This window comes from Tachypleus tridentatus, chromosome 6 (assembly GCF_004210375.1).
Source record: "Tachypleus tridentatus isolate NWPU-2018 chromosome 6, ASM421037v1, whole genome shotgun sequence".
In the NCBI taxonomy this organism is placed as follows: Eukaryota; Metazoa; Arthropoda; class Merostomata; order Xiphosura; family Limulidae; genus Tachypleus; species Tachypleus tridentatus.
Genome location: NC_134830.1, coordinates 32,536,325 through 32,549,693, shown reverse-complemented (window position 1 = coordinate 32,549,693; position 13,369 = coordinate 32,536,325). Strand labels below are relative to the sequence as shown.

At 34.8% G+C, this 13,369-nt stretch overlaps 1 protein-coding gene across 1 annotated transcript in view; it reads right to left on the bottom strand.

Moving 5' to 3' along the window:
* The window catches only part of LOC143252202 (FRAS1-related extracellular matrix protein 2-like), a 122,373-nt gene that overhangs the window by 41,770 nt on the left and 67,234 nt on the right, over nucleotides 1-13,369 (bottom strand). Inside the window, exon 3 of the mRNA XM_076503961.1 lies at nucleotides 468-614. Coding sequence (XP_076360076.1) covers nucleotides 468-614 — 147 coding nt within the window. The remainder of the gene's footprint in view (nucleotides 1-467; nucleotides 615-13,369) is intronic.

The following is a 13,369-nucleotide window of genomic DNA, read 5'->3' as shown; positions in this document are numbered from 1 at the left end:
CAAAAGCCTATATGTCTGTATATACGTATAATCTTTTCTAACTATTTTAATAATCCGCCATAGTGACATTAAGACCTATGGTTTATAAGCAGTGATTGCTTAATAAAAATCAAATGTATGTGTGTGAAAGAAAAGTGATTACCAACAATTAAAATTATTTGAATAATTGTATCTTAAGATGATTCTCGTGACCATTGACTACACACAAATTGATTCACTTTCTGTACAGGTCTATCGCCTTTTATGTTGCCAGAATTCGTGGGTTTAGCCGAAGTGAAGACAATTCCTCCAAACAATTTTATTCGTTAACTTCTGTTTAAAGAAGAAAGTCTTAAGTAAAACATATATTGTACTTCAGTCTTTAAGGTATATTTTTCCTACCAAATATTAATGAATAAATTACTAATAGCACCACCATTTGTCAAAATAACTAATTAATCGGGTTAGGGATAAACGTTGTTACGTACCTACAAATGACGTTTCACCAAGATATCCTCTTCGAAATAGTTTGATTTTCAAGTATTTCTCCGTTTCGTTGATCTTGTAAGCGTCATATTCCAGGGATATCCAAGCCCAGTGTAATTGAAAATCACGATCCGGTAATTCGTTTGATCCTGAAATAGATGTATCAAAATGAGTATTTTTAGACAATGTAATATAATCACTTACATTTTGAAACAAATAACAACGGATTATTAGGACAATAAATTAGCTTAATTACCGTATTAGTTAAATACATCACTTGTAATTTATTTACTAACACAATAAAAATCATATTGCAGTATTATTGGAAGGTAAACAAAGTTTATTTTTGACCTCGACCTTTATTTATCGAAAATATTTTTTTGAAATTATAAATACATGTTTTTTTCAATCTTTTCCTGTTAAGCACACATCTTTTTTATAGTATCTACTATCATTTGGCTTCAACAGTTCAAAGCCAGAGTCTAATACAACTGGGGCCCGGCATGGCCAAGCTTGTTAAGGCGTTCGACTCGTAATCCGAGGATCGCGGGTTCCAATCCCGGTCGCACCAAACATGCTCGCCCTTTCAGCCGTGGGGGCGTTATAATGTGACAGTCAATCTCACTATTCGTTAGCAAAAGAGTAGCTCAAGAGTTGGCGGTGGGTGGTGATGACTGCTGCCTTCCCTCTAGTCTTACACTGCTAAATTAGGGACGGCTAGCGCAGATAGCCCTCGAGTAGCTTTGCGCGAAATTAAAAAAACAAACAAACTAATACAACTGAACAACTTTGGTACGTTTTGGAACGCTACGTGAGGGATACAAACGACAGAGTTAGGAATTTCACCATTTGGATCAGCTTTGCTGTATACCTAACGAAATGTGTACAAATGGTTGGTGACAAATGTTTGTAACAAAGGCTAGATTGCTAACTACCTTGAGCAACATACCCTAGTCTGGTTTACAACCATTGGTTTTTCTCGTAATGTATAGTTTTCAGTTTTTCAATAAGTTATTTAGAATTGATTATTATTGTAAAGTTTTTAACTCTGCATTTTTATAATTTTAAGAAATTTGCAATTGTTTGTATTGAGCATTTGTAAAAGATCTGGTATTGAATGAAAATCTTAGAAACTCCCCTGTTCAAACGTTTGCACATTGATAGATTAAAGCAGTTTTCACACTAGGTTTGTTTCAAACGGGCCTCCATTCACTGAGTTTGCTTTGATCAATGTTCTAGTTGTTCTAATCAAACGTCCAGAATTGTTAAACCAGAAGAATTATCCATCATCAGAAATGAATGGAACCTGTACGAATTGGAAGATCTTAAAGAAAAGTGGCTAAATATTGTAAAACGTGCTTGTCAGAGAACAAAGAAATGCTACCGTTTAAAGAAGCATATTTGCAAACAGGAAGACTGCGTCATCTGTTGAAATATTACTACAAGTGTAGAGGATTTTGTAAACAGACACGAGGGTTTATTGTTTTCAAAATACCAATAACTCAAGGGAAAACTGCTGAGCCGACTCTACAAAATGAAACTAGAGAAAGTAAGAAAAAAGAGGAAGCTAAATCATGTAAGAAGATGCAAGAGGAAGCTATAAAACGTCTTCTGCACTTGTGTTTGTACAACAGGCAGTTGCTGTCCATTCAACCAAGTTTAAACATTAATAATCTACCTAAACAATCTAACAAAGAAGATGCAAATGTCAAGAAAAGAAAATAACAGGAAGAAAATACTAAATTATCAGAACAAAAACTTCTCTATCACAAAAATGACTTGAGAAATCTTTCAAAAAAGAGCATTAACAACGATTGACATCAGCTAACACTATTTTATTAGTACCACATGATAGTTTTAAGATTCATTAAGAACAAAGATATACAAAAGGCGTCTATTGTTTATAGTCTGACAGAAGTGCTACCCAACGAAATGAATAGTGCAAAAATGCAACGTGATTAGAACAATAATAAAAGGGAAAAATTAGCTCAAAGAAATGAAAAATCAAAAATAAATTTAGTTTATCATCGAAAACAAATTAACCAATAAAGCAAGCACACATGTTACAGTTATACACTTTCATGTATTCAGTCATACTTCTACTAGTTTTTTGTAATGCTCTGGTTTTGGTTAATATACACTTTCATGGACTCAGTCATACTTCTACTAGTGTTTTTTGTAATGCTGTGGTTTTGGTTAATATACACTTTCATGGACTCAGTCATACTTCTACTAGTGTTTTTTGTAATGCTGTGGTTTTGGTTAATATACACTTTCATGGACTCAGTCATACTTCTAGTTTTATTTTGTAATGCTGTGGTTTTGATTAATATACACTTTCGTGGACTCTGTCATACTTCTAGTTTTTTTTGTAATGCTGTGATTTTAGTTAATCACAGGATTTAATAATAAAACATTTTGTACACAGATACATAGTCTTGCTATTCTCCAGGGTACAAATAGTACATGTAGAGGTGTTTTTGCACTTAAATGTTACATACGATTTTATGTTCCTTACGTTTTGATTGCTAAAGAAAAACAAACAATATGTAATATATTATTTTAGGTTGTGCGTAAGTAAATTGTTTTTGATATTTGAAGCAAAACACTTGCACAACGTAAGGTTACATGTTCCTAGATTGGGGTCTTCAAAGTTATTTTTTAACTTTTTAGCCCCAGTTTTTAATTCGTGGTTTCTTGAAGTCTAGCCTAGTGAATGAGAAGACGGTTAGACAGAGCATACAACTTGAATATGAGAAAGTTTAGCTCAATCGTTTAAGAACGTCGTTGAATAACAGAGGTGTCATATTTCAATAAGAGAAATTATAAAATATCGAAGAACTGAGTAAATAGAGACAATAGTTTTGATAAAAAGTCAGTTGGAAGTTTTCTTTGATGTGTTTTAATACAAGAGGTATATCTTGTTCGCAGTGAGTACAAATCATGCACGCCCCCACATATCTTGTTCGCAGTGAGTACAAATCATGCACGCCCCCACATATCTTGTTCGCAGTGAGTACAAATCATGCACGCCCCCACATATCTTGTTCGCAGTGAGTACAAATCATGCACGCCCCCACATATCTTGTTCGCAGTGAGTACAAATCATGCACGCCCCCACATATCTTGTTCGCAGTGAGTACAAATCATGCACGCCCCCACATCGTGAGATTTCTTTTAACGAAGAAAGCGTAAACGAGGTTAAGTTATTACTTTAGGAGACAATAGACTGTGACTAAAATGCTGTTAGCCCTGTACCTAAACAGAGATTAGTGACAATTTGTTGTAGAAACGCCAGACTAAACTTCTTACAAAACTCTTAAGCCAAGAATGTTTTGTTTGCTTTTTACCAGCAATTTCCAAAATTAACCCTTTTCCTGTTCTCTCTCTCAACTTGTTCTGAAGAAAGATAACCGGTGATACTCAACTAATCAGTATTAATATGCCTTTGTGTTTCTGCATCTTACAGGTTCTAAAATAAGTAAGAGGCTGACTTGAGTCTCCAACCAATTAAACATATTCATGTGACGTAACTGATAGTCAAGAACTTAAATTAGTTGTAATCGAACATGCTAATAATATAGCCAAATTTTCAAATGAAATGTAATCGCTCATCTAACTCAGTGGCCACCACACGCTGACGTCTGGAAGATGCAGTCGTGAGTGAAGGGTGGGAACTCATAATTAGCGGAACATATCAAATGTTTTCGGGAAGAATTTTAATTATTGCAGTAAATATGGCTTCATAACACTGTTTATGCTTGACATGATTTTGTCTGTTTTTTATATACAGAAAAAATTACAATGGAATAAGTTACTCCATAGTGATTGCTATTTAAGATATCTATTACTCATTAGGTGAATGCTTTCAGTTCGAGTGTGGAGCCTTAAACTAAAGAGTTTGTTATTCTCTGCTTTCTCAGACAGCTGAGAATTAAAACTAATTATTTTCAATGCAACTAACAGCTAAGAAATGAAACTTAATTTGATCAGTTGTGTAACTGTTAGCTATACAAACGCGAACTGTAATAACTACAGTCTTAAGTTTGTTTGTTTTTTTTAATTTCGCGCAAAGCTACTCGAGGGCTATCTGCGCCAGCCGTCCCTAATTTAGTAGTGTAAGACTAGAGGGAAGGCAGCTAGTCATCACCACCCACTTCCAACTCTTGGGCTACTCTTTTACCAACGAATAGTGGGATTGACCGTCACATTATAACGCCCCAATGGCTGGGAGGGCGGGCATGTTTGGTGCGACCAGGATTCGAATCCGCGACCCTCGGATTACGAGTCGAACGTCTTAACACGCTTGGCCATGCCGGGCCACAGTCCTAAGATCGTGAAGTGAACAAACTCAGTCAAACTGATAAGCCCAAATTTTAGGACAAACTATTCCTAATTATAAAACTGATAATTAGAAAATATTGGTCTAAATGTTCTTAAGGAGGTAACCAATCACAAAAAAATTATTATTAAAACTTGTATAAAATGATTCATTAACTGGCATATTACTGTCTCTGCTAGGTTGACCTGATAAATGAAATTTATTACAAATTAACTAAACGTGAATTGCTTATCTTGGCTGTTATTCACGTAGGAGGAACCAGCAAGATTTGATTTTGGATGGACGATAACTGGCGATGGTGACTCCCTCTAAAATACGACTGATAAACAGAGCCAATGAGCTCATTAACTCGACGTATACCAGCAGTTTATGTCTGATTGATGCTCAAGGCCGGTAAATACTAGACCTAGAATATAAAACCTTCCCTCAACTAACAAGCCCCCCCCAACCAACAAAAAAAAAAGAGAGATAAGAAAATCAATACCAAGATCATTAAGTTAACGAACCATCACTTCAGCTGCTTTTCCCAAACATCTGTGTCTATTTTTTTGGACTCCACTGATGTTAACTCTCCTTTTTAAAAGTTTTAGTTTCTTCATTGCGAATTCCATTAATATATATATTTTTAATGTTCTACAGTAAGATGCTTCTTTATTTCACTCTACAATTAGGATCAATTCTAAATAACGAAACGTTTCCTCAGTCCAAAGATCAAAGTTCATGGCTACATATGGAAAATGGAATACTACTTATGAAATATAAGACAAAGTTTTGGATTATTAGACTTGTTACATTGATTCCTCTTGTCGTTTTCCGCCAACATCATAATCCAGAAGTGAGGGTATCGTGGGAAATGTCTCAAGAAGTTTTAAAGGTTATAACGCGCAGCTCTGCAATCCAACTAACTTATTCTGTGTGTCATGTGGACGTGCAATTTAAATGAAAACACTTAAAATTGTTGTGTCTTATCTTCTCCAGGATGCAACATGTATCATTTTAACATTTTCTTTGTATGAATAAAGAAATACTTCTTCTCTCTCTCTCTCTTTTCTACTGAGATAATTTTCACTTTTATCTACTATGTCTGGAACTGACAGTCTGAACCTATAAAACTTAAGACCACACAAAATCAGTCTCGAAAGGTGCGAGATAAGATTCTTGGCGATAAATTAAGATGTTTAAATTTACGGTCGAATTTTGCATTCCGGAATACCTCTTGTTAAGACTTGCTAAAGTTTCCAATCTCTGTAGATCTTACATAATTACGGAGGTAAAAATTCGATAAACACAATAAGTTCAAAACACAAGTTTCTTGTTCGCGTTTATTTAATTTTACTTACGAATCATAGATCATCATCTTCTGTTTATTTAAAAAAAATTAACTTTTATTATAAGTTTATTAACGGGCGTAGCCTGATCCTTCATATAAAGGCAGAACAAAATGTGCTTGCCAGGTTTCCTCGATACGTTCCTTACTTTGCCTTACATTCGCTACGCTTTTTGCTAAGCATAATAAATGACTTTTTCTGTTTAGTTGTCTGAGTCTGAATAAGGGGAAGATATTATACATACACTACTGCTCCGACCGGTAAGGCAAGCCCATTATCCAGGTACTGTGAGGGTCAGATAAACTTAATTCATTTAGTAACAGATGTCACCTAGGTACTTGAGCGACATTTCTACAAAGAGGTTACAGTGTTTTTCAGTTTATATTTTCAATATCAAAATTAAACAAACAACTCTATACTTTGGTTGAGCAGGTTGATCTAATCAATAATTTTTACTTTGTTTTTTAAAAATCAAGCAAACCAGCCCCACAGCGTCTCAGCAATGAGTATGTTAACTTGGTTTTAATATTTGTAGTGGGCCGAACACAGATAAATCACTTTGTAGCTCTTTCCTTATCAAACATAGAAACAAAACAACTGATGAAACTTTATGAAAAATGCACGTTTTTAAATGTTGTTACCAAGAAACACAGAAATCAAAATACAGCGTGTTCGGAAAGTCACTGTGCAGTTTTGTATGTTAATAAATATATAAGTGCACACCCTGTACAATAATAACTGTGAAGTCAAATTAATATGAGTTCAATAATCTTTAATACACTTTTAAAGGATTAAAAAAATCAAAACATAACCTTGTGTCTAATTAGGCTTACAAAATACATTTATATTATATGTATATTTAATAAACATCCGATATGTTCAGGTTATTTTTTTCTGCTTAATTAATTTATTTTTGTTCCCTCTTTACTGTGGTTTATGACAACATAATAGCTAATTTTACTTGTGACTTTTTTTCAAATAGAAGTTTAAGCGAACCATGCATAACACACACAAACATAGAACATAAACAGAGTGACCGAAAGTTAACTTTCCTTCCTTGGAAACTCGCTTGATTTGCAGCCTTCAGTCATTTGACACTCTGGATTTATTGTTTATGTATTGTCCGTATTGTTAACACATTCTTGGGCCCGGCATGGCCAAGCGTGTTAAGGCGTTCGACTCGTAATCCGACGATCGCGGATTCGAATCGCGGTCGCGCCAAACCCTTTCAGCGGTGATAGCGTTATAATGTGACGGTCAAAGTTGTTAGAAGTGTAGCCCAAAAGTTGGCGGTGGGTGGTGATGACTAGCTGCCTTCCCTCTAGTCTTACACTGCTAAATTAGGGACGGCTAGCGCAGATAGCCATCGAGTAGCTTTGCGCGAAATTCAAAACAAACAAACAAACAATAATAAATTCTTCTACGCCAGTGCTGTCTAATGGTTAGCATGCCGGACTGTTAATCCAAGTATATATGGTTTGAGTCCCGTTATCACAATTTTCGGGTTATACGTATAATGCTTTCTACAAATAGCGATCTAATCTAACTTTTCAATTAGGGTATTCCAAGAGCTGACGGTGAGTGCTGTTGACTCATTGCTTTCTCTCTAGTCAGTCATTTATCTTTTTCGTACACTGGGTAAGATCTACATTAGTTTTATACACAGATGTTTCATAAAATGAAACTTAAACTTTAAACTTAAGACCCAATTTTGCATTCCGAAATATTTGTTGTTAACCTGAAAATGACCTGGGAAGGTCGAAACGTTGTTCTCTGTTTATCAATACAAATGTCAATACCCATACCTGCCGTTCTGAGATACATTTGAACAACCTTGTTTAGCGTAAGAATTCAGTTTTAAAATTTTGATCCACTAATGCTGAAGTCATGAAACAAAGACTTTAAAAACAGAAGTTTGCACTTTCTTTCAAGCACATCAGAAACACAAAATTCTAAAATATTTGCGTTTGAAGAGTATCCATAATGTTTGTTTGGTTTTGTTGTTTTTACGAAAGTAGGTTTGATAAGCTGGTTATAATTACCAACACTAAAGTTCTGGTGAGGAAAATGTTCCAAAACCACAGATAAACCAGTGGTTAAATAACGTGTATTCTAGTGTAGCCGAAGTGCATGTATAAAAATCTTAAATGAATGAAGTTCTTGAGGTGGAGCAAAGGTGTCATTGTTTGTTTCTCAGAATGATGTTATTCCACTCACTCATTCATCAAAAGAAACTAATCCGAGGGATTTGAATCCCCGTCACACCAAACATGCTCGCTCTTTCAGCCGTGAGGGCGTTATAATGTTACGGTCAATCCCACTTTCGTTGGTAACAGAGTAGCCCAAGAGTTTGCGGTGGGTGGCGATGACTAGCTGCCTTCCCTCTAGTCTTACACTGCTAAATTAGGGACGGCTAGCACAGATAGCCCTCGTGTAGCTTTGCGCGAAATTCATATCAAATTTACACCCGGTCCATCGAATTGTTAATTAATAAGAATATTTTTGCGATCTCATTGTTGAGGCCTCAACCTTACAATCGAAACATTGTCCCAAGTCCCCCGGTGAGTCAGCGGATTTACAACGTTAAGATCAGGGGTTCGATTCCGATACACCAGATAGCCCATTGTGGCTCTTCTATAAAACACACACCTGCACACACAGACATTGTCCCAAAATCACCCTGGCTTCAGCATTGAAACCAGAATGAAGTTTGAACACCGTCCATGTTTCACCATAGTATCTGGAATGGTGTACAAACACGCCAGTGTTTTAGTATAGAAACTTGAGTGTTGTACAAACATCGTCTGTGTTTCTATATGGTGTCTAGAGCATTGTACAAGAAAAGCTTGTATTTCCTTATGGAGATTGGAACTTTATACAAAAACTGTCCATGTTTCAATATAAAGAATGGAGCATTGCACAAACGCTGTCCATGTTTCAGTGCGAAGACTGGGGCGTTGTACAAATTTACGTAAGTTTCAATATGGAGACTAGGGCATCGTACAAAATCCTCTTAAGTTCCAGTGTGGGTTTTGAGCGTTATACAAAACCGTTTATAGAGAACCGAAAGTTGAACAAAAACCGTTCAAAGGTAACAGCTATTCATATATACATATATATGTATCCATACTTGTTAACGAAATAGTGTAAAATAAAGAATAAATTATATTCTCTAAGCAGCCTGTTTTGTTTCATAAAAACATAATAAACTGACATACGTAGTGAAAATAAATGATTACCACAGATAGACACCTAAGAAAACACGAAATGGATAAGAGATATCCAACTCATAAATCGTATGAGGAAATGTATACTTCTCACATGACCTTCAGCCTATAAAATGTCTTCTTAATTGTGATTATCTGGCTGATTTATCTCACTCTGGCTTCACATGACTTCTTACTCAATCTTGTTTGGTTTGATACATCTCACAAATGTAAGAAAACCTATACGTAAGTGTTGTATTCAAAATCGAAAGTTTCAGATGTTTAATCTTATTTTATACTCCATACACCCAGATTGTCGAAAGAGGTCGTTGTATGTTTATATTGAAGTAGAATAACTTTTATTTTTCTTACAGCTTTTCATAGAACAAGTAAACTGTACAAATCTTAATAATGAATGAAATACCAAAGCTGATACGTCCTTTACGATTCGTGTAATAACTACATAGAAACTGTATATAACTGTTCATTATTTTTCAATATATTCCATTCAAATAAATATTATTGAAAGAATATCGTCTTACGCTTAGCATGTTATATGAAATAAAAATAAAATGTGTTAGTCCGAAAACAATAGTTTATCTTATTCTAAACATTAATGGTTTGTTACACAAGGGCTATCTGCGATAGCCGTTCCTAATTTAGCAGTGTAAGACTAAAGGGAAGGCTGCTAGTAATTATTACCCACCACCAACTCTTGGACTACTTTTTTTACCAACGAATAGTGGGATTGACCGTCACTTATAACGCCTCCACGGCTGAAAGGGCAAGCATGTTTGGTGGGACGGGGATGCGAACCCGCGACCCTCGGATTATGAGTCGAGTTCCTTTCTTAACCACCTGGCCATGCCAGGCCAACACTAATGGAAGAAGTTGATTATTATTTCCCATAAAAATCACGCAAAGTTACCTGAAAGTTATATACACTGATATATAAGCGGTGAGACAGGTATTTATGAGAACCCACCGCCAACTCTTGGGTTTCTTACGTCGAATAGCGGTATTTGACTTTCGTTATTATAATGCACCAAAGTCCCCGAAGTGGGGAGGGTGTTTTCCTAGTTTCTTTTGTAGCACGAGACACGAACATAAATCCTTGAATTCACAGTCCAGAATCGTAATTAATAGACCACACTTGGTTTGATGGTATTCGTAAGATATTCGTAGAACGAAAAAATACCTTTAGATGAATATGTTTTAAACTTCCTGAAAATGAAGTTCAATGTCAACTTACTTCATTAACCATTAAAAATAAGACGATATTTGGTGATGTCATAGAAACACAAAATTATGTTTTTTTTATAAAACCATTATGCACAAGACAAGTTTAAAAATTTATAAGTAGGAATCGTAAAATAAAACAAGAAAACAAGGCTGTAGATGCTATAGACATTACTCAAATCACAAACCCCCATTTTCACTTCTTGCTGTTTCCAAGGGTTATATTTGATTGAGTCAAAATAGGGATTTGTAGTTTGAATAAATAATGTATACAGTAATCCTAGCCTTGTTCTTTTAAATTTTACAATATCTATTTAAACTTTTTAAATTTCCATTTTTTCATTTATTTTGTTTTTGGTCAAATATGAGTAAAGGATTACTTGATATGGTAGCTAACTTTATACAATGTAATGATAATAAGCATAGCTAGTAGCTAGCTGATACGGTTCATGATGATTTACTGTAGCTATTGACTATTTGATCACATTAGTTCGAGAAGTAACATGTTAAGCTACAGCTAGAGATTGTCACGGAGATTTAGTTGAAAATATAGTGGGCATTTATAGTTTCTGTGTATCTAAAATCTCTATAAATAATGCATAGCAATGAGCAAATATATGCCTAGACTAATACACAATCCTCACTAAACGCATATAAAATTTTACCAGTAGAAAGGCAGCTTTTTCAAATAAATATTCGTCTAAAACATCGTTTTAATTAAATATCCATGTCTATTAGAATAACTATTCTACGAATTTGTGTAAAAACAATTATTTTTACACCTTCATTTCATATATAATGTACGGGGTGGCTCCCGAAAGACACTGGTAGTATAGTGTACAAAGCATTGAGTATCTGCATGTTATGACCATCTAATGTTAATTTACTATTGGCTGATAATTCCTGTTTCACCCTGTATTGAAATCTTTTGAAGAAACACCAGATATTTGTAAGAAAGCTTACTTCTAGGTGTAGTCCTGATAACATCGTTTACACTAAAATTATGATAGTTTTAGTTCATGTAAAATATAGAAAAAAGAAAACTTTTTAATACCTCTAAGACCTTCACAGTATCTTATTAGTATTATGCAATAGGTTTGAGTATAATATACCAAAATAATTTTGTTGTAGGCTGACAATAGTAAGAATAATAATTATTATAAATAGGCTGTTTTGAGCGGATTTTCTTTACCTTGCAAGTCTGACATGCATATTTTATGTGCAGTTTTACATATGTACAGCTTTGTCAGTCAATATTAAAGGCTTTAAAGTGTTGTTTAAACTGAATATTCATAGTTTTGTTTTGTTTCTTTGCTGGAACGTTCCATTGCGGTTTCGCATTGTGAGAATCACTATATGATACACAAAAGTGTGACATTGTATTATAAAGTTTCCACTAAGTTTAAAATAAAAGCAGTCCTTGGCCGAAAGCGTCCTAATGGTTAGCGTGACAGACTGTAGATCCGAGGTTTGGTTGTTTACGCTTCGCACAGTGGAGCCGTGGTGCGTTATAAGAGTGATAGTTATCATCACGTCACACTGTTCGATTAGATTAACCCTCTGGCCTGTCAATTTAAAATTATGAACGGCTAGCGCAGATAAATTGTATCTACCTGCATTGACGGAACAGAGGACGATCATTAAAATATTAATGTGTGTGTGTTGTTGTTTCTTTCCTGTTGAATTATGCGCACACCTACACTTGTTGGACCGAAGTTTGGGATTTGACCTTCACTTCTATAACACACCCACAGCCCAAAAGTGCGAAACGCGACTGTCTTTTTTTTTTCGGTAACGGGACGTGAACCATAGATTTTTAGCTCCTCAATCAAGCATGTTAGATAATGTACCGAGAGTTATTACCACCGACATCGATCACCCAGGAGATATTAAAATAGTAACTCTATTTTATTGACCCTTGTGGTAAAAGTATGTTTGTTTTTTGAATTTCGCGCAAAACTACTCGAGGGCTATCTACCATAGCTGTCCCTAATTTAGTAGTGTAAGACTAGAGGAAAGGCAGTTAGTCATCACAACCCACCGCCAACTCTTGGGCTACTTTTTTACCAACGAATAGTGGGATTGACCGTCACATTATGACGCCCACACGGGTGAAAGAGCGAGCATGTTTGGTGAAATGGGTATGCTGTACAACAGTTTGAAACCGTTCTTAATTTTCTTACTTCTGTAAACAAGTACTTGTTTTGTTTTACGTCTTATTATATTTACAAAATTAGCTAATCTCTTTACTATTCATAACAGTTAGCAGTACTGGTATCACAGATTTCTTCTGGCAATCATTTGTTATCTATTATCAAAATGAAAAAAGTTACAGCATGATTTGTCAGAATACATAACTGATATTGTTTTAATGTAATTGTCGTGCAAAACTTCAAGAAAACTTTCAGATGCTACAAAATCTGAGGTATGTGCAACAATGAATAGAAAATATGTTAGTTTTGAAAGTACAACTAAATACCTCGTATTATCATAAAGAAATACAGAATTACGCTTTGCCTGTTCAGAAAAACTTTCACGCTAAGTGGAGAAAACTGTTATAACACTGATATATGAATCAGTATCATAGCAATGTTAATAATAGTAATAAGCCTAGATTTAGGCTTAACTCGTTCTTTAACTCTTTTACTACAGTCCTCGCTCAACATAACTTTCTTGTCAGTCATGGTCGTTATTAATCTTGTATGACATGTTTATTTATTAAGGATTAATATGATTACGTTTCCTCAATAATTCTCAATAATATTTCTTAAGAAAAAGCAGCAGTAATT